The sequence below is a fragment of the Nanorana parkeri genome, unplaced genomic scaffold, assembly GCF_000935625.1.
Source record: "Nanorana parkeri isolate BGI_ZX_2015 unplaced genomic scaffold, ASM93562v1 scaffold471, whole genome shotgun sequence".
Classification (NCBI taxonomy): Eukaryota; Metazoa; Chordata; class Amphibia; order Anura; family Dicroglossidae; genus Nanorana; species Nanorana parkeri.
In genome coordinates, this window is record NW_017306739.1 from 208,093 (window position 1) to 227,714 (window position 19,622).

At 42.2% G+C, this 19,622-nt stretch overlaps 1 protein-coding gene across 1 annotated transcript in view; it reads left to right on the plus strand.

Moving 5' to 3' along the window:
- Positions 1-19,622, plus strand: part of MOCOS (molybdenum cofactor sulfurase) — a 314,243-nt gene that overhangs the window by 102,326 nt on the left and 192,295 nt on the right. Inside the window, exon 4 of the mRNA XM_018560663.1 lies at positions 6,909-7,550. Within this exon, the coding sequence (XP_018416165.1) occupies positions 6,909-7,550 (642 nt within the window). The remainder of the gene's footprint in view (positions 1-6,908; positions 7,551-19,622) is intronic.

Consider the following 19,622-nt stretch of genomic DNA (forward strand, 5'->3'; position numbering starts at 1 on the left):
CCACTTTAATGTGCTTCCCTGCAGGAATTCTTTTAGACAAAAACATTTACAATTTCAGTGCTAGTTAAAATTTATAGTGTATGATTCAAAAAGGGTTATATAGTCATCCACCTCTATTCTTAAAAACATTCTACAGCTTTAATAATTACTCATATAAATTAACCAGAATGTGAGAATAAAACAGACAGGTTAGTAATTATTCAATTCCCACACCAGGCCTACACAGCCCCTATAACATATATTCATATCCAGAAAATAGTGCCACTCCTTGTGATTCAAATTCAATAATATATCTCAAGAAACTTCACATAAAAAAATAACACATTATGTGCAGATCTTGTCTATATAGAAAGATATTGTTGTCATTTTCTTAAAGTGGACCTCTCCCCTCCTTTCCAAAAAACTGCCAACGCAATCTTAAAGTATTTAGGGAAATAAGTACACTTATATATAACATAGTAGGTAAGGTTGAATAAAGACAAGGGGGCGGGGGGCGCTAGTGAGCAGCCAACCAAGATGGCCGCAACCTAATTTGGCTCCGCTACACCCGGACACGAACTTCACACTATAGGATGCTTTTCTATTGCTCCAGTACCCACCAAACTTGCCGCAAACCCTCCAGATCTGGTGGTGACTAGTGATGGGCAAGAACAGTAACAATACTTACAACTGTTCCCGTGGCGCGAACACTCCAGGCCTGGACGCGCACTCCAACCAAGATGGTGCGTCACCCCTTGGGCCGGACACGCAGCCCTCCTCACAGGAGTCAGTAGTAGATGCGGGCCATTCCTCAAATGCAAGTACCTCCTCTCCGGTGCCATGCCACCAACCGGAGACAGTATGTAGCGACTCTGACCTAATGGATCGCTTTAAGATCCTACTACAGAAGGCGTTACGAACGGCCACCGACAAACTAGCAACACAATTATCTCGTGACATCAAAGAACTGGGCTCCAGACTCCACGACATTGAGTATAGAATGGACGACGTGGTCACAATTGTGGATTCCCACGAACAAGACTTAGACTCAGTCAAGTCTGATTTATCCACCACTCTCCTAAAACTGGAGGACCTGGAGAACAGGAATAGATGTGGTAATCTCCACTTAAGGGGCGTTCCCAAACACATGGAGGACCTCACCGCTACGGTAACGGCTCCAGGAGCTCATTTCTACCCGATGGACAGTATGGATATGAATCGGATACATCGGGCCCTGGGCGCCAGGAAACCGGATTGTCCCTTCCGTGGGATGTGATCCCTAAAACAACTTTCTATAGATCCAAGGAAGAGATCATGAGGCAGCCTGGAAACGCTGTGACCTCACCTTCCAAGGCTTCAAATATCACGTATACTCAGATCTGGCCCCACAAACATTACAGAAACGGAAGGCCCTGAAGCCCTACCTGAATGCCTTGATGCACCACTGCATTAAATACAAATGGGGCTTCCCCCTAAAAGCCTTCTTCACCTACGACAGTTGCCCGTACTCATTCGCCACTCCAGAGAAAGCCGGCCCGCTGCTGGAGTCGCTACAACTGACGACACCGCATCATCACAGACGATAATCACATCATCACAGGTCCTGCCAAGAAGCTTGGCCCGCGGCCCCCGCCGAAAGCGTGTTGGAAGTCAGCAAGGAACTCAACATTCCCAGGAGGAATCCCACGGCTGAGTACTCAGCGTTGTTATCCGGATTTCTTTTTGGCGGTTGATCCCACCGAAACCTCATGACTGCTGTGAGCGATCCCACTGAACCTGGACCAACCCTCACCCTCCACCTCAGAGCCTCCACGAGACCACCGTCCCTGAAATGTTTGTCTCCTAGAAATAGATATGTGGTTCCACTACTGGTTCCAGAGGCCTGTATACACTGTTTGACCTGATTGGGTTTCCTCATTAAGATTTCCATACTGTGCAGCCCCAGGGATAAACTATTAAACTTTCCTCTCACCGTTCTGACCGAACTGCTATATCTCTGCTATACTAGGTCCTTAAGTTGCAGATCCAGGGAAGAGCTGCTGTTTTTCCTATTATAGATATGACCAGTCTGCTACATATGTGCTGTCTTGGGTCCTTTATTGTGCAGCTCCATGGAAAAACTGCTGTTTCCCCCCTTCACAGTTATGGCTGGTCTGATATGTATTAGATGCATTAGGTCCATAATGTATAGCTCCATGGATAAGTCGCTGTTTTTCTTTTCTAGATATGGTTAGTCTGCTATGTATACGCTGTATCGGATCCATAATGTGCAACTCCAGGGAATAAGCTGCAGTGCAGACCTCCTTTTATTGTTAGGGTTGGTCTGCTACTCATATACTATACTAGGTCCACAATGTACAACTCCAGGGAAAAGCTGCTGTTTTTCTTTTATTGTTATAACTAACCTGCTAAGTATATGCTGTATTAAGCCCATAATGCGCAGCCCCAGGGTTAAACTGCAGTTTTCTTTCTATAAGTCATAACTGGTCCACTGTATATATACTGCATTAGGAGCCATATCACACTCGCCACCTGAGCCCACCTGGGCACCTGGGAGTTTACAGTTACACTAACCTCCGCAATGTAAATGTCAGGGTAACGCGCACGGGTGTCCCCACACCGCATGCAGGTACCCACGCAGATAGACCAAATTAGTGTGGCCACACTGGATGAGGTTATGCACAAGGTTTATTCGTTACACAGCAAACAAAACTACAAACCCCATCAACCCCCACAGGTTAGCAGTGAAGTAACAAAAACACGGTTGGAACAAACACACCTACAGCCAGGGGCAACAGCAAACTGGAACAAGGCTACGGACTGCAGATAGATAGCAGGGCTCAGAACACAGGAAGAGTGGTCAGGTAACAAGCCGGGTCGTTAACAGGAGGGCAGCGCGGTACAGGAACAGGATCCAAGAAGAGTGGTCAGGTAACAAGCCGGGTCATTGACGGGTTTGCAGCTAGAAAGCAGGGTTCAGGTAGCAGGGTTACAGGTTTCAAGGCACAGGACACGGGAGACAGTCAGGGGCAGGCGACACAATACTGAGCCAGCTTCCTGACTGCAGGGAGGGCCTAAATACCCTCCTAGGAAGCACCAGGTGATGGGATGATCACTCACAGCTGGGGCACACCCGCAAGTGAGTACTGGAGCTACAGTTTCCAGCACCAACTACCAGCTATACTTCCCCTGCTCCAACTCAGCCGTGCCTCCATCAGGATAACTCGCCAAACCCTCCTCCACAATGCTGTCCTCATATAAGATTTTAACGCATAAGATCCAGGGCCTAAACTCACCCTGTAAGCGTAAGAAGGCCTTTAGTTAGTATGCGTCCCGCAAAATAAACATTGTGGGACTACAGGAAATTAAATTCTCTGATACCTCTAGGCCTAAATTCCTGCATAAGGCCTATCCACAGGTGTTCCATGCCACATTTCGGGAGAAGATAATGGGAGTCCTCCTGGCCTTCCACCGATCCACACCCTTCACCTGTACCAAAGAAATAGCTGATACGACGGGTAGATATTTGGTGTTACTGGGTACACTCATGGATATGGACGTTACAATTGTCTCTTATTATGCTCCAAATTCGAGACAAACTCACTTTTTCACTCACCTTCTTGGAGTTGTTGAGAAACATAGGTTGGGCACCCTGCTAGTGATGGGAGACTCCAACATGGTCCTCAATCACAAGTTAGATAGGCGCTCTTCCAGATCCAACCCAGCGTCTCTGTCCCCAGATCATGGTGACGTTGCCCTCTTCAACTCCCTCTTATCAGAACATGCACTGATAGACAGTTGGAGGGAAAAGAACCCCACCACTAGGGATTACACGTTCTATTCAAACCCTCACAATACTTTTTCCCGCATAGACCATATATTTACATCTCAGCCCTTTCTCCCCAGAATATATTCGGCCAAAATACTTTCCGTTCCCTGGTCTGACCACTCCCCGATTCTCCTTGACTGCACGTCCTTATCCTCCAGCCCGGCCTCTTACACCTGGCGCCTGAACAACTCACTGCTCACGTTCGCCGACTCAGCGGCACTGGTCCGTGGCTATCTTCTCTGGTATTTCTCAGAGAATGGAGGATCAGTTGTCTCACCGGTCTCCCTGTGGGAAGCCCACAAGGCGACGCTTAGGGGAGACCTTATACAACTCGCTTCCCGTAGAAAGAGGGAACGCGAAAGTAAGATCCAGACTCTGTATGCTGAATTGGAGAGCCTCGAATCAGCCTGGAAAGCTACTCCTTCCACTACATTGCGCCGACAAGTGACTCCGTTAAAGTGGAACTGAATCTTCTTCTTAATGATAAAGCTGAGAAGCAAATCAGGTGGGCAAACAGGTCATTTTACGCTCGATCGCACAAACCAGGCTCCCTGTTGGCAAATCGCAAAGCCCAGGGGAGCTAAGCCCATCAAACTTTGGCTTTCGAATGGGTCCTTGACGGCGAACCCATCTCACATAGTCGCCAAATTTGCTCACATCCTGCGCAAGCTATATAGCCCACCTCCCCAATTCGACATCCATAGGGCAGAATCCCTGTTCACGGGCTTCCCCTCCAATATCTTAACCGGGTCTATGGTGGAAAAGATGGAGGCTGAGATCACAGAGTCAGAGGTCTTGGTGGCTATCAAAACACTTAAACCCGCTAAATCCCCGGGACCAGACGTATTTACGGCGCTATATTACCAAAAATTATCTGATATCATATCTCCCCGTTTAGTGACATTATTCAACCATTTGTCCATTGTCCAAGGGCCAGAAGTTGCATCCCTCCTCCCTGGCAGCCCAGGTGGTAATGCTTGCAAAACCAGGGAAAGATGACACAGACTCGCACAATTATAGGCCCATCTCGCTATTAAACATAGACATCAAGTTACTCTCTAAAATCCTGGCCAACAGGATAAACTGTTTCCTGGAATTGTTAATCCACAGGGACCAAGTGGGCTCCGTACCCCATCGCCAGGCCATGGATAACACCCGGAAGATCATTCAGTTGATACATGCCATGCGGAAGACCAAACTCCCAGGCATGTTATTATCCCTAGACATCCAAAAGGCCTTTGATAACGTCTCTTCGGACTACTGTATTATATCCTAGTAAAATGGGGATTCCCCCCAACTCTCCTAAGGCGGTTAGACGCCTTGTATAACAACCTCTCTGCTGCAGTAAGATACCTCCAGTGTTCCTCTCCACAATTTTTGATATCCACCAGGGCACGAGACAGGGATGCCCCTTGTCTCCAATCCTGTTTGTCCTAGCGATAGAACCCCTGGCACACCTCCTCCGACAAAATCCAACTAAAAAAAACTATTGTACCTCTTTAGGACCTTGCCTGTAGCAATCCCGGGAAACGCCCTACACTCATTTAAAAAAAAAAGTTCTAGCAATTCACTCAGTGGATGTGCTCTCATAAGAAACAAGGCGGCCTGGGTCTGCCAAACTTCCACAAATACTTCCAGGCTGCTCAGATAGCCCCCATAACTTGTTTATGCTCATCCCCACTAGGACCATTGTGGGTGGATCTGGAAAGTGCATATTGCGCCCCGACTTCAGTCAGAGCTCTCCCAGAGCGCGCCCAAAAACTCTCACTCTCGTAATGAACTATACCCTCAGAGTGTGGGATAATACCAAGCACTATGGTAAACTAATCTCCCCCCACCTTCCATTACTGCCACTACTAGGCAACCCACTCTTTTCCCCGGGGCTAGAGTCGCCTGGAGCGTTCACCTGGTGGACGTCCCGAAATCTTACGTATTTACACAACCGATTCGGATTGGCAACAGATATGGGCCTTGGCGGCATCATGCACCATCAATATCACCTCACTAGAGTCAGCATATAAATCCATGATGAGATGATACATGGTGCCTTGTCAATCAGCAGTGACAATGCTGATAACCAAGCCCCTGCTACTTTGTTTGTCCAACTGTAGTGCAAACAGTCACAGCCTACATGAGAGTGGCAACTTTACTCTGAATTAAGGAGCAGTGAAACATCATTGTCACACCATCTGAGTGTCTACATTAGGTGGACTTCACTGGGGGGTCTCAAAAGGTAGTTGTGAGACTGTGCAGGGGGAACTAAAAATGTAAGTGCATTTGAATTTATTAATAAGTGCAGAAGCACATTTTTTAATGGGGGCACCATAGTTATACTCTGTACAGACATTGGGCCTGATTTACCAGCACTTGTCAGTGCTCTGCAAACTAGGGATTTCTAAATTGTACATTTACTATATCGGTGGCATTTCTCTCTGAAGTTTTCTGTTAGATAGTTATAATACCAATGTGTTCCTATCATTTATGTCAGTTTCCCATATGTTTTTTCATGCTAAACACTCTTTTTAGATTTCTCGTGTCACTGTCCGCTTGCCATATTGTTTCACATGCATGCTGCACGACATGCAGGTATGTAGATTGGGCGTTTCTATTTTTGGCCACAACCGTATTTACGAATGCTTGTGTTTGCTTTGTAAATGCACTTGCATGCCTTTTTTTATGCGCATATTAGAATATGGCTTATGGGCATGCGTGTGTTTGCTTTGGTAAATCAGGCCCTTCGAGTCAAGAGCTAAAATAAAGCTGTACATACATAAGAATGGACATTGTATTATATACTATACTATTGTTTGGTTTACCTGTGCTATGTTATTGTACACTCTTCAGGAATTAAGAAAAATATATTGAAATCGAAAGGTGTGTGGGCTTGTCGATAAATATGGAAACATTTCAGTGTTAGTTTGATCTACATAAACCTAACTTTCATTGATGAAAATACAAAGAAAGGTTGAAATATATTGTTTGTTGAGTACAGTTCCATTGCTCGGATTGCTACTGTTTGGTCATAAGAATTTCTCCCATTCATATTGTTCAAATGCTAGATAAAACAATAACTAATATAATCTTTAATTCTTTTGTACAGGATATTGCAACACTTCAACACATCCGCTGATGATTATACAGTTATCTTTACATCTGGAAGCACTGCAGCACTGAAGCTTGTGGCAGATATTTTTCCTTGGACAACTGCAAGCTCAGATGGTGCAGGCAGCCATTTCTGTTACCTTACTGATAATCACACTTCCGTGGTTGGAATTAGAGGAGCTATGAAAATGTTAAATATACCATCTATTCCAGTGGCTCCTGAAGACCTGCTGTTGTCAGAGGTTGAAACAAAGACAACTGAAAATCAGCATGACAGCACTTCACATCTCTTTTGTTATCCTGCACTAAGCAACTATTCAGGCACCAAGTATCCACTCTCTTGGATAGAAAAAATCAAATCGGGGAAAATGAAGCCTGTGTCAGTGCCAGGCAATTGGATTGTATTGTTAGATGCAGCCTCATTTGTCAGTACTTCGCCTTTGGATTTGGCAGTCTATCAACCGGACTTTGTCACCATTTCATTTTACAAGATCTTCGGTTTTCCAACTGGTTTGGGTGCCTTGATTGTATCTAATCAGATTGCACATCTTCTGAGGAAAAATTATTTTGGAGGAGGCACAGCAGCAGCCTATCTTTCAAAGGAAGATTTTTTTGTTCCTAAGGAATCAATCAGCAGCAGGTAACAACCCATACATTCAGGGGTAATTAGTGGTAATATACGTTATTGTTTGTTAAAGAATCCCAGTAAAATTGTGTAAAGCATATCTAAACCCAAGAACCAAAATGTAATATATTGCAGCGTACTATTCCTTAAGTGTGGTGGCTGTAAAGGTTTTCTTATTTTAGGTTTAGTTTCATTTATTTTTAGCCGGTGACCTGTCATGGAGCATTGTCACTCTAAGGCTGGGTTCACACCTAGGCGTATTGAATATGCGCGTTTGTTGCGTGATTCGTGGTAAAAAACGCACGACAAACGCGCGTTTCCAAGGGCTACTTGGCTGTATCCCAATGGAAACGCGCGACAAAAACGCCACAAAGAAGCTCCTGTACTTCTTTGGGCGTAGGTAGTTTTGTAGCGCGTTCATACGGCCTGTAATACGGCCAGGTGTGAACCATACCCATAGAAAATAATGGGATTTCGGTGTTTGCGCGTTTTGCAGAGCGTAGGAACGAGCTACAAAACACCCAGGTGTGAACCGGGCCTTACAAAGGACTACAAAATTCCTTCCCCTCTCCTTTTCTCTACTCTGTAACAGGGTGGTCCTCAGAAATAGTTGGAAATAATGTAGCTGATTCAGTACAGGTAGAGAGTACAGGAAGTTGTTTTTTTGTACTTATTGAACGACTGTAACACAACAGTTTTAATGATATCATGAACAGACCATGAGGGAGCAATGGAACTTCATTGATGGAGTTTACATACACTTTAAAACTGAACTGTAGATATCTAGAAAATGTCATGCGTCTAGACAAGCTTTATTTCTGAAAAGTAAATTCTCTTCATTTTACTAGTTCCAATTAATTTTTAAATATTGTCTACTGCCAAACTGTCTAGCTGCACAGTGATAATACAGGCACTAGTGTGGGGGTGGGGGTGGGGGGAAGTGGAAACATATGCTCCACCCAGAGTTTTTGCACACAATAGGCACTGACTTTTCCATTGTTGCCCAACAAGGACTGTCAAATAGAGAAAAGTAATTTCTGAAGTGCTGTCACATAGAGAAAAGTAATTTCAGTGCCACACTTAGAAATTCACAAGTATAATGAATACATATCATAACTAAGAATCAAATATAATTAAAAAATATTGTATGAATATTTACTTCGATTATCCAATTGTGTCCAGGTATAAAAAAGTAAACAGGGATTTCTTTCCAAATCATTGGATAAGTGAAGTGAATTTCTACACAATTTATTGTGTTAGCATTCTATTAGGCTCGCTGTGTAAAAATATTCAGGTGTTTTAACTGTTATTGTGAACTGTATTATTTTACATTTTTAATACTTCACCTTGGCTTAAACATTTATATCACATTAGCCTTCACACGGAACTGTATTAAGTCTATGATCTAACTTAACATCTTATTACTACAAAGCATACTGAAAAACAAAATGAGAATTTTGGAATAGGCTGGGAAACATCTGAAAACTGACATGATCATAAAAACAGTGGTTTCCTTCTGTTTAACCCTTTCATGTCCCATGGAGGGATAATCCCATCATGAAGTCTGAAGGGGTTAAGCCGTCGGGAGTCTGTTCAGTTTTGTAGAGGTGGAAGGCCGGCTTTACAGTAGAACTGATTCTGGTGGCTCAGCTGCCGCCAGATCACTTCTAAGATCCGGGTAGCCAGGCCACCCCTTGTTTCCTGGGCTCCGCTGCCCCGCCTACGGCTCCAGAATCGGCTTTCCGGGTGTGGCTGGAAGCTGGGGAGGCGATCGGTGAATGTCCGTTCACCGACTTCCTCCCTGTACTATGGGACGGGGAGCGACGCATATTGCGTCACTTCCGGTACCGTAGCTGTCTTTGATGGACTCCTGAAGCCCAGCAATAAGCTATTGAAGTGTGATCTGCACTTTAATAGCTTATTTCAAGTGTAAAGGTGACACTAGGGGTCTTTTGACCCCCAGCATCACCTTAAAGAGTACTTGTCACTGCCAATATGCTATAACATGGGTTAACTCGATGGACATGTGTCTTTTTTCAACCTGACTAACTATGTAACTATAGCAATTAAAGTAAAGTTTAAATAAAGTTTAAAAAAATAATATTAAATAAATGAAATGTAGAAAAAAAAATGTAGTCCCCCCACCCCAGGGAGCACGTGCGTCGTCACGTAAACACACGTCGGGTGCGCCTACATACGAAAATGATGATTGTGCTACACATGTTGGGTATTGCCGCACACACCAGAGTGAGAGCAATAATTCTAGGGCCAATATTTACACATATTTCTAAACTCATGACCTGTAGGGGCTTTTAAAGTGTCATCTATAGACTTTTTGGGGTACTGTCACAGTTTCACGGGCGCACACAATTTCTAACCTAGGCATGTTGGGTATCTATTTACTCATTGTAACCTCATCTTTTAAATGTGTCAAAAACAAATGGTTTTTATAGTGTTTTGGGGTACTACATTTAACTTAAGTGTATTTTTCACTAAATTTTTGGGTTTGATCATAGGTTGCGCTGATGTCGTGCAACATAAAAATTTGCAACTGCAGCATTTTATTCTGTAGGGTCTTGGCTTTCAGAAAATATAAAATATTTGGAAGTTTTAAGTAATTTTCAGGCCTAAAATGTGGATCATACCATGGGTGCAAATGAAAAAAGGCCTTGGTCCTTAAGGGGTTAAACAATGTCACATCCTTGTTATATACAGTTTAGCTCTGAGGTCTGCCTGCATAACGATTTTTTTTCCATAATAATGGACTTTCTCTTTAAATGTTAAACTGTTTAATGTTTTAGTGTGCTTGGGATTTTACTTTGGAAAACATTATAATGCACGTGTAGTCTTTTTGTGTATACTTTAATAGTTAATCATGTTCAGGACTGAAGATCATTTTATTTTTATTCCGGTGGAAAGCACTTATTAATATTTCAGATGTCATTTTTAATTAGTAGATGGAGCTCCAGACACCTTTTTCAATATTTTTCAGGCAACAGCTTATACTGGTAGTGTATGTTTTCCCGTGGAATTAACAATTAGCTTGGCTTACATACAACAGTAGCACCCCAATCTGATTCATTTCTGTTTGCAAAAAGTTTTTTTCAGGTAGTTTTAGCAGCTAGACATAAAAACAATGGGAGTGGCGAGCGCACAACAGGTGTGGACAGTATGGAAAAACCTTAAATAGCTTTAAAAAAACTTTAAAAGCACTTTCTTAAAAAAAAAAAACTTTAAAAAAACGTTTTTTATTTTATATATATATATAATCAAATAAATAAATAAAAAACTTTAAATACCGCGTGTGGGTGAGCGAGCTCCTAAATCAGGGAGAGGAACCCTGTAGACAATGTGAAACAACAAAAGAAGGAGCGCTACAACCCTGGAATACTGGGTGTTTAATAGTTAAACAGTTAAAAGATACAGTGTAACTATTGATGCAGACTCACTTTTGGACGGACGAGGTGGTATTTTGCCGTTAATTGTCAGCACGGTTCGCAGGGCGGAATCTGTGGCTGGTCTGTGTGGGAGTGAGCTCCGGGCTGTGGGGCTTCTGTTCAGTCCATGGATGTTGGAAGGTGAATCTTGTGGCCGGATGACCAGTTGAGGCGAAGTACACTGTGCGTGTAGTGGGACGCTCACCGTCAGGTGCAATGAGAGCTCAGCTGGCCAGGCTGCCACTCGTCGGCTGATCGGGAGCAGGAGCACCGCTGTACACCGTTCTGACAGTGGAGCAGTGGTCGCTATGCAAGAGGTTAAAAAGTAAGCTACAGGCTGGGGGACCTTGCGGTCCGTGGAGTGGTCGTTGTGGCTACGCGTTTCGAGGCTCTGTACCTCTTTGTCAAGCCAGAAGTCGTTCTGAGATCGTGCACTCTCTCAGAACGACTTCTGGCTTGATTCACCTTCCAACATCCATGGACTGAACAAAAGCCCCACAGCCCGGAGCTCACTCCCACACAGACCAGCCACAGATTCCGCCCTGCGAACCGTGCTGACAATTAACGGCAAGATACCACCTCGTCCGTCCAAAAGTGAGTCTGCATCAATAGTTACACTATATCTTTTAACTGTTTAACTGTTAAACACCCAGTATTCCAGGGTTGTAGCGCTCCTTCTTTCGTTGTTTAGCAGCTAGACATGCCTTTTCATCAAACAGCAAAAGGCCCACTTTGACCGGCAGGTAGCAATTGCCCAGCAGTTCACAGGGGCTGTCCCTGTCCTTGTTGGTGCAAAACCATCCTGTTGCTGGCCAATTTCTGTCAAGCTATCAATAAGTATTAAGAGACCACCAATGATCCAGAAGAGTAAAACTGGCCAGCAGCAGGGCACTTTCAGAAGAATTGGCTAAAATATACTAGAGAAAGAGAGCACAGTTTACTACTAGAATTTTACTAAGACCTTGCAGATGACTCAAGGTTAAGCCCAAATGTATTTGAAGCAAAAGCACAGGCTGGGGCTTTACGGCAAGGAATAAACTGAAGATAAACTGAAGATTATGAAGATGATGCAGCAGTGTTAAATTGCCCAACAGCAGGTTCGGGATAACAGGTTGAACTGGTGTATGCCTGACTTTTTAATTTATGTATAGGGATGTAGAGAATGTAAGTAATGCATCGGTAAGTGCGAGCATGCTGCTTGCACTTACCGATGAAATACCACCACCCCAAAACAAAGGCCCATTTTTTAAAGGAAAAAAAAAAAGCTTTGCTATGAACAGACAGCAGCTAAAAATGACTGCTGACCTCAAATCAACCACAAAATAAAATGAAAGATAAAAAAGCCCTCAATAATACCAACAAAAGGAAAAAATGCAGTAAAGGGGTTAAATTCCCAAAGAGCTAGTAATCAGAATTAAATTACAGTTTTCGAAATGACCCTTAGCTCTCAATATGGAGTTTGTCAGCTGTCCCTGTGTTTTCCTAGAGCAACTACCAATACAGTGACACTATGACTGCTCTGTGCCCCCCTCCCCTTTTATCGTGAAGAGGCTGGCTTATTCGAAACAGGACTGTGAATCTCAAACCCACAGAATTCTCCCCTTAACTTATGGTAGTGGAAAACCTGAACCTCATCCCTAGTCAGCAACCCCATCATCCACTGTTATTTTGGTTAGCTTATGGATCTCCTGTTTATCACTCCATTTACCCTGGTTATTTAGTGGTTATTTATAATACCCAGCAACATCCCTGGCTTAATCATTATATACCGACCTTCTCCCACTACTGCATAGCTAACTTCCCCCATCCACCATTGGCAGACTTTCACTTTATGCTTCCAAAACTGTTTGGGAGTGGCATTAAAGCTTGTAATATTCTATGACACCCAAAATGTTATGTGTTGAAATTGAAAGCAAAGGTAAAAAAAGGATTTATGCCCAGTAGGGCAAAAGTCTCTCACAGGAACTTATGGTAACCTAGTATTTTCACTTAGGAATATATGGAGAAAGCTAAGGCAACAAGCAGCCCTGTTTCTAAAACAGGCTCACCTGATGTCACATTCATATTGGATTGGGAAAAGCCTGTCTGCCAGGCTGCTGAATTGCAAAGGACCTCAACCTCTTCCTACTTGCAATTATGATGTCCCATGCTAAGGATATGTTAGTAATGTCTTCTCTTTGAGAGCTAGCAAGAAACACTGTGCCCAGCTGCCAGCTTTCAAACCCTACTGACAGCTTAAGTTCCCTCTAATGAACCTGAAAGTTGATCATATGTTCACTTTGTCAGCTATGAAATAATGATCACATGCAGGCTGGAGGCTTTATTGGCAACATAAGCCTTTCCGTTTGCAGATGAAGGTGGGCGTGTGCAACTCTTTGTTATTGCAATTGTCAGATGCAATTACAGTACCAAAAATTGAATTATTAACATTTTAAAAAATAAGAAAATGTATTTTATTATTTATTATATTTTTGCATATTGTCAGCCTGAAAAAAACAGGGAAGGGATTTTCTTTAAAAAGCATACTAGGTAAAAATGTTTATGTCTATAAACAAATTGCAGGCATGCAAATTACTCATAAATTATTGTCAAGTTAACTAATGCATGCTTAGGCTGCTGATATTGGCCTAGGCATCTAACCATTAATGACCTTTGATCATAAAATGGTGAAAGTATATCTAAAGACTAAACTTTTTTTAGGGTTTTGAAGATTAATGTAAAATAAAAATGTATTTAAATAATAAAAAATATATAAAACCATTAAAAAATTTGTAATTAAAAAATCATTTATGGGGGCCAAAATAATGAGATGATGACACAACTGTGTCAGGCCAGATTAATGATGTCTGTGGCCACCTTCGGTTTCCTCTAGATATCAATGCCCAGCAGATTTGACAGAAAAGTCAAACTGCATAACTTTATCCTTTATTTCTTCAGTTCCATGCATGTTTACCATTGAGTATTTTCCAGGCCTACTAATGTGGTCAGTGGAGCTTCTCCCTTTATCAACATGGTGTAATATTGTATGCATCTCCTAATAGTTGTCACAGAAAAGGTTGATTTTCTGGAGATTTAAGTCACTAGTTGCTATATTTTGCGTTATACTGCTTCTTCCTGCCTTTTCAGCATGAAGTAGTTTCCTGCCACTGCTCTCCTCGCAAGGGTCATGGGTTTTACCTCAGTTTGTCTTTGCTGCTGCCTAATAGTGACAAAGTCACTTCCAGCCATATCATTTTTCCTGCTTCTGCAGCTAGGTGAGTACCTAGGTTTTCCTTTGTGCTCTCACACATTAGCAGACTTGCAGTATGTGAAATCCTATGTGCAGTCCAGCTGTAGCTTACAGTCCTCTAACAGCTCAGGGGTTGCTTACTGTATTCTTTCTCAAGGACGTAATGATGATGACCTGGATTATTTTCCCCGACTTGAGTCCACACACTCCTCAGATTCTTCCCTAGCTCCCTCAAGTGTGGCTCGCTCCTCTGCATTATCCGGAGGGGAAGCTTCTTCAGCCGTGTCAGATTTTATGCACAATTACGGCCCCGGCAGTCAATCCAGAAGGTAAAGGCCAAAGGCGTACTTCTAAGCTTTTTTCCTCCAGAGTCTGTCTCTGATGTTTCTGCAGCCACAGTTACCTCTAAACATTTAGCTGAGGATGATAAGTTTCAAATATCTTTTTTGGATTAGTTTATGAACTCAGTCTGCTGACATAGCTCCTTAGAGTATAGATACTATGCTGGTCCTTATTGAAGCAGTTTGCACATGTTTAAAACTGTAGCAACCAGTGTCTGAGAACACCCCTGTTAATAGATGCTTAAAAATATACCACAGGGAAGGCTCTTTCCAAGAAGTGGGAAGTCCTTATTCGTTCTGGCAGGCCCCGACTTGCAACCTGCCATAGGTGTTATGACCATTTTTCAGACCCCAGAGGTCTGAACAAAAGAAATGTGCAAGGAACCTTTAGAGCTTATGTCTGCTGCTTTGCAATAATGTAATGGCAGGTTAGTGGATATGGTATGTCTCATTTCTAGAGTCTCCTCTCTTTTAATGTGTCGAGAACTCTTAGGCTAAAATGTTGGTCGGTGGAACAGCTGTGCACAAAATGCCTAATGTGAAGTTCTTTTGATAGAGAATGTCTCCTTGGTGCTTCTCTGGGCAACTTTATCAAAGTTCAGTGGAGAAAAGAGCAACCTTTTGCCTCATTCTGGAAAATCTGCTGCTTCTAAAGCTAAAATTTCCTTTTTTTTTTCTCTCCGGCCTTTAAGTCCAAATCAAAATCAGGGACCCAGTTTGGAGTCATGGATCTCTTGTATGAATGAGCTGCAACATATGGATGATTTGATTGCAGAAACCAAATTGAACGGCCCACCTCCCTCACTGGAGCATGGACAAGTTTGTCCCTCTTCTGTTCCTCCAATGCTTTCCGAGTGTTGTTATCCTAATGCAGGGGTAGGCAACCTTGGCTCTCCAGCTGTGCTGAAACTACAAATCCCATCATGATTCTGCCTTTGGGAGTCATGCCTGTGGCTTGCAATGCCTTATGGGATTTGTAGTTTCAGCACAGCTGGAGAGCCAAGGTTGCCTACCCCTGCCTAAACCCCTTTACTGCTGCTAACGCAACTATTATATCAGTGGCAGTGCCAGCATGTAAACAAACTTGATAACATACTTTCTCATGACTCCTGGGTGCCCAGTACCTCCATGGCAGTGTCAGGATGGAGAGCGGTGGGAAATTAGTATACCTTTTAGTATTAATATTACTTACTTATTACTTATTAGTTCTTCTAAGTTTGCTGGACTTAGTTCAAAGGCCATGCAGTGCATTACAGTCTAAACAACCTCCCAGATAAAGCTTTACAAAAATTTGCCCTGAACTTGAACCTTCAATCTGCAGGATTCCCCTTGAACACATGATAGGAGCAAACCCAAACTTCACCTCTAATTACTATTCTTATTATTTTTTATGAGAAATTGGTTTGCTTCAATTGCCAGTCATGGCAAATCTGGATAATCTGCATGGCACATGCCCTTACAGGAGCATTGTGTCCTCCCAATATAATATCTGTATTTGAACTTAATTCTAATATCTTACATAATGATGATGTGGTGCACAGATTAAGCCATGATTTCCTAGTGCCCATACCCTCGATGACCTCTGGTCACCAAGGATGGCTCGAGGATTTAAAAAAAGGAGTACAGTTATTTTATACAGTACGTAATCCAGTAAAGGAGACCAAAGTTATCCAGTGGAAGATATTGGTGATTTGTGGCAAACATCCAAACCTCTGGTCACAAAGGATGTGCAGAACTTGTCAAGGGCTTTGGTGAAATGGGTACCAATGTTGGGACAGAGTTTAGGATACAGAAGTGGACTGGCAATGGGTCCAAAGGACCCCTTTAGCAATTCATGTAGCTCCAGTGATCTGCAGTAGATAAATTGAACTGAAAAGATAATCACAGATGTCTCTCTTTCTCTATTATATTTATTTCTTACTTTTTTCTGCACACAGGCAATTATGTTTAAAGTGAGTGTATAAAGTTTGCATTTAACAAGGAAGCAAATTTAAGTTACAGTATGTTACGCAGACCAATTTTTTTAGTTGAAATTTGCTATTCGCTGAGATTATGAAATATGACTTAGTAAATAGTTATGTCTCTAGGTCAGAAGGCTAATTGCTGTAAGGTACGGTCCATCCAATTTAATGATGGAAGAGAAGCTTCAAACAGTTTGTTGTCTGTGTATTGCTAAGAATGTAATTTGTCAGGTTACTGCATAGGGTTCATCAGAAAATGTATCTTGTTAATAAAATCTGTGACTGTGACAATTTTTTCTTTCAGGATTAAAAATGTTAATTTGTTATGACCTGGTATAAAAATAAAAATATGCTAAACACAACACCTTATATTGTCATGCAAAAGCAGATTTACTTAAAAGTCATATAACGTTAGTGTCAAGTGACACATTACTGTTATTATTCAACTTGGTTTAGAGGCATACAGTTTATTGTTATATGTAATGTTTACAAACAGTCATTTTGCTAAGCCATAGTTTTTAATGAGATTCAGCACTTAGGGTGGAAGGTCAAAAACTGTTCACACATTACTGAACTAGACATCTGGTGATGCTTCAGGAGAATTTAATTCGGCACACTAATAAAGCCCACTAGCTGTGAACATGCTTCAGAGACTGTGAAAATGGCTCAGCGCTATCACATTTAGAAAGCAAATTCTATTGTCAACCAGCCGTGTGAATCACTGGTCTTGAGGGTACAGCTATCTGTTTTACATCTGTAATAAAGCACTCAGTTCACTTTTTATTATAAATGGAAAATTTGTCTTTAGAATTATTACATTTTTACATTTTCCTCTAAAATATGCAAAATATAAAAAACAGCAAATAAATTGATATGATAAAGTATTTTAGGATGGACAAATTGTGAGCAGAATAATGAGAAACTTCTGCTTTGGAAATGGTTAATAGGATCATACACATTCACTGGCACAGTGTTGCTGAGCTGTCATGAAAAATAGTAGTCATGTTTCATTTACCAGGCCAACATTTTGTGCAGTGGTAAACAAATATGCAACTGTATGTGAATTACAGCAATCTGACTGCACACAATAGTAATCTTACTGTTACCCCTGCAAGCTATCCCCAGGGGTGGACCCAAAAGATAATGAAGGGAACACAGCATCTGTAGTTGCCCATTGCAAACAATCAGCTTCTTTAATTTTTAAATCTTAACTGATGAAAAAAGCTGATTGGTTGCCATGAACACCTGCTCCAGATTCTGCCTGCTCCAGTTTTAATACATTTCCCCCTATGTATGTACAGTATATAAATGGGTAAGTGAAATTGGTCAATAAATGGGGACAAAGTGAAATTTCCCACTATTCTGTAAATAACCTATTTTTCATTAGGTGGTTGCTGCCGCGTAATGCCCTGAATACAAAGAGGTAGTTTGCATTTAGTGACTGTTTGACATTAGGGATGAACTGAATGTACCTGGGTTCATTTCACCGAACGTTCGCCCAACTGCTCTGAAGTTCGAATGTTAATCCAAATCCCTCTGATATCAATGAGAACCGAATCTTTGCAATACATTCTAAAGGCTAATAGTCTAGGGATTGTCAAACAAAGGGCATTGGGATTTGGGCACTGGGAGGGGGACATGTACCAATACAAAAACATATTTTAAACAGTACCACTAATCAGGGAGAGGGTCTTTTCATGTGATATCACAATTCTCTGAGACAGCATCAGTGACAATATATTCTGACATTACATAAATTGCATGTGTTGTAATGTTGTCTACTTTTACATAAATCCTTAATTTACATACAGCAGCAGCAACCCAATATAACCTATTTCAAATATAAAAAGTATTTATTAGTTTATGCCAAGACAACATATACTCTACTGTAAGGTATATATTCGCAATAGAGCCATCAACTTCATACACATGACCAAATAGTGACAAAACAAGTTTCATAGCATAGTTTATCTTGTTTTCACTACGACACTGTATTGTGTACAAAGTTTAATAAAATGCCAAACACAGAGTGGACTGAAATACCTCAAAGTCACACATTTCAGAGATGAGGGAGTTGCTATGCCAAAATAAACATTACAGTGCCATGTTGCAGAGACAATACCCAAAACACATAGAACAGTGGCAGGAGAGTATGTAAGCAACTTGTCTGGGCACTGGGCAGCAACGTGAGATGGAGAGATGTGTTTTTTTATCAAGAAATATCAATTACAGGGGTCTATTCACGAAGCAGCCAAAGGATCTAGCCGTAGCTTCGGCCGATCCTTCGGCTAACTTCGGCCCCAGGACCCCTTCGGTTCTACTATTCACTATAGCCCGTACAGCTCCCGAACTTGGACGAGCAGCTCAGTCAAGCCAAACGCATATGCCTTGGCTCGGTTGAGCCATGCTGAAAGCCGAAGCTGGCCGAGTGGTCCGGCCATTGGCCGGCCGACAGCCTGCTTCTGACAGCTGGATGCTTTTTCTTTTTTTTCTTTATTCTGACACGGAGCCGTGTCAGAATAGAAAAAAAATAAATAAAATGTTTTGGCCATAGGAATACATTGCTAGATTCCTATTGGCTATTTCAATTTGCAATAGCCAATAGCAAACTAGCATTGCACCCGCCCTCTGCTGCAGTTCTCCATCAGGTCCACCACTACTGATTGACAGCAGCAGAGGGCGGGTACAATAGCTAGTTTGCTATTGGCTATTGTAAATTGAAATAGCAAGTAGGAATCTAGCAATGCATTCCTATGGCCAAAATGTTTTTGTTTTTTTCTATCTTGACACGGCTCCGTGTCAGAATAAAGAAAAAAAAAGAAAAAACAGTGTTTCTCTCCTTGGCTGTCGGGAGCAGGAGACTCCCGGAGTGCCCAGGAGAGTTTTTTTTCTTTTTTTTGACGGCAGCAGAACCGCCAGCCAATAGAAAACATTTGGGCGGAGCTAGCTGTCCCTGCTAGCTCTGCACAATCGTTTTCTATTTATTTTTTCTACATTTTAAACTATTTTTCTGTACTGCTCGGTTCCACAGAGGGGCCGAGCAGAACAGCCGAGCCGAATGCCGCTCAGCGTCATTCGGCTATTCACTCACTGCTGTTCGGCATCTATAAGAATAGACC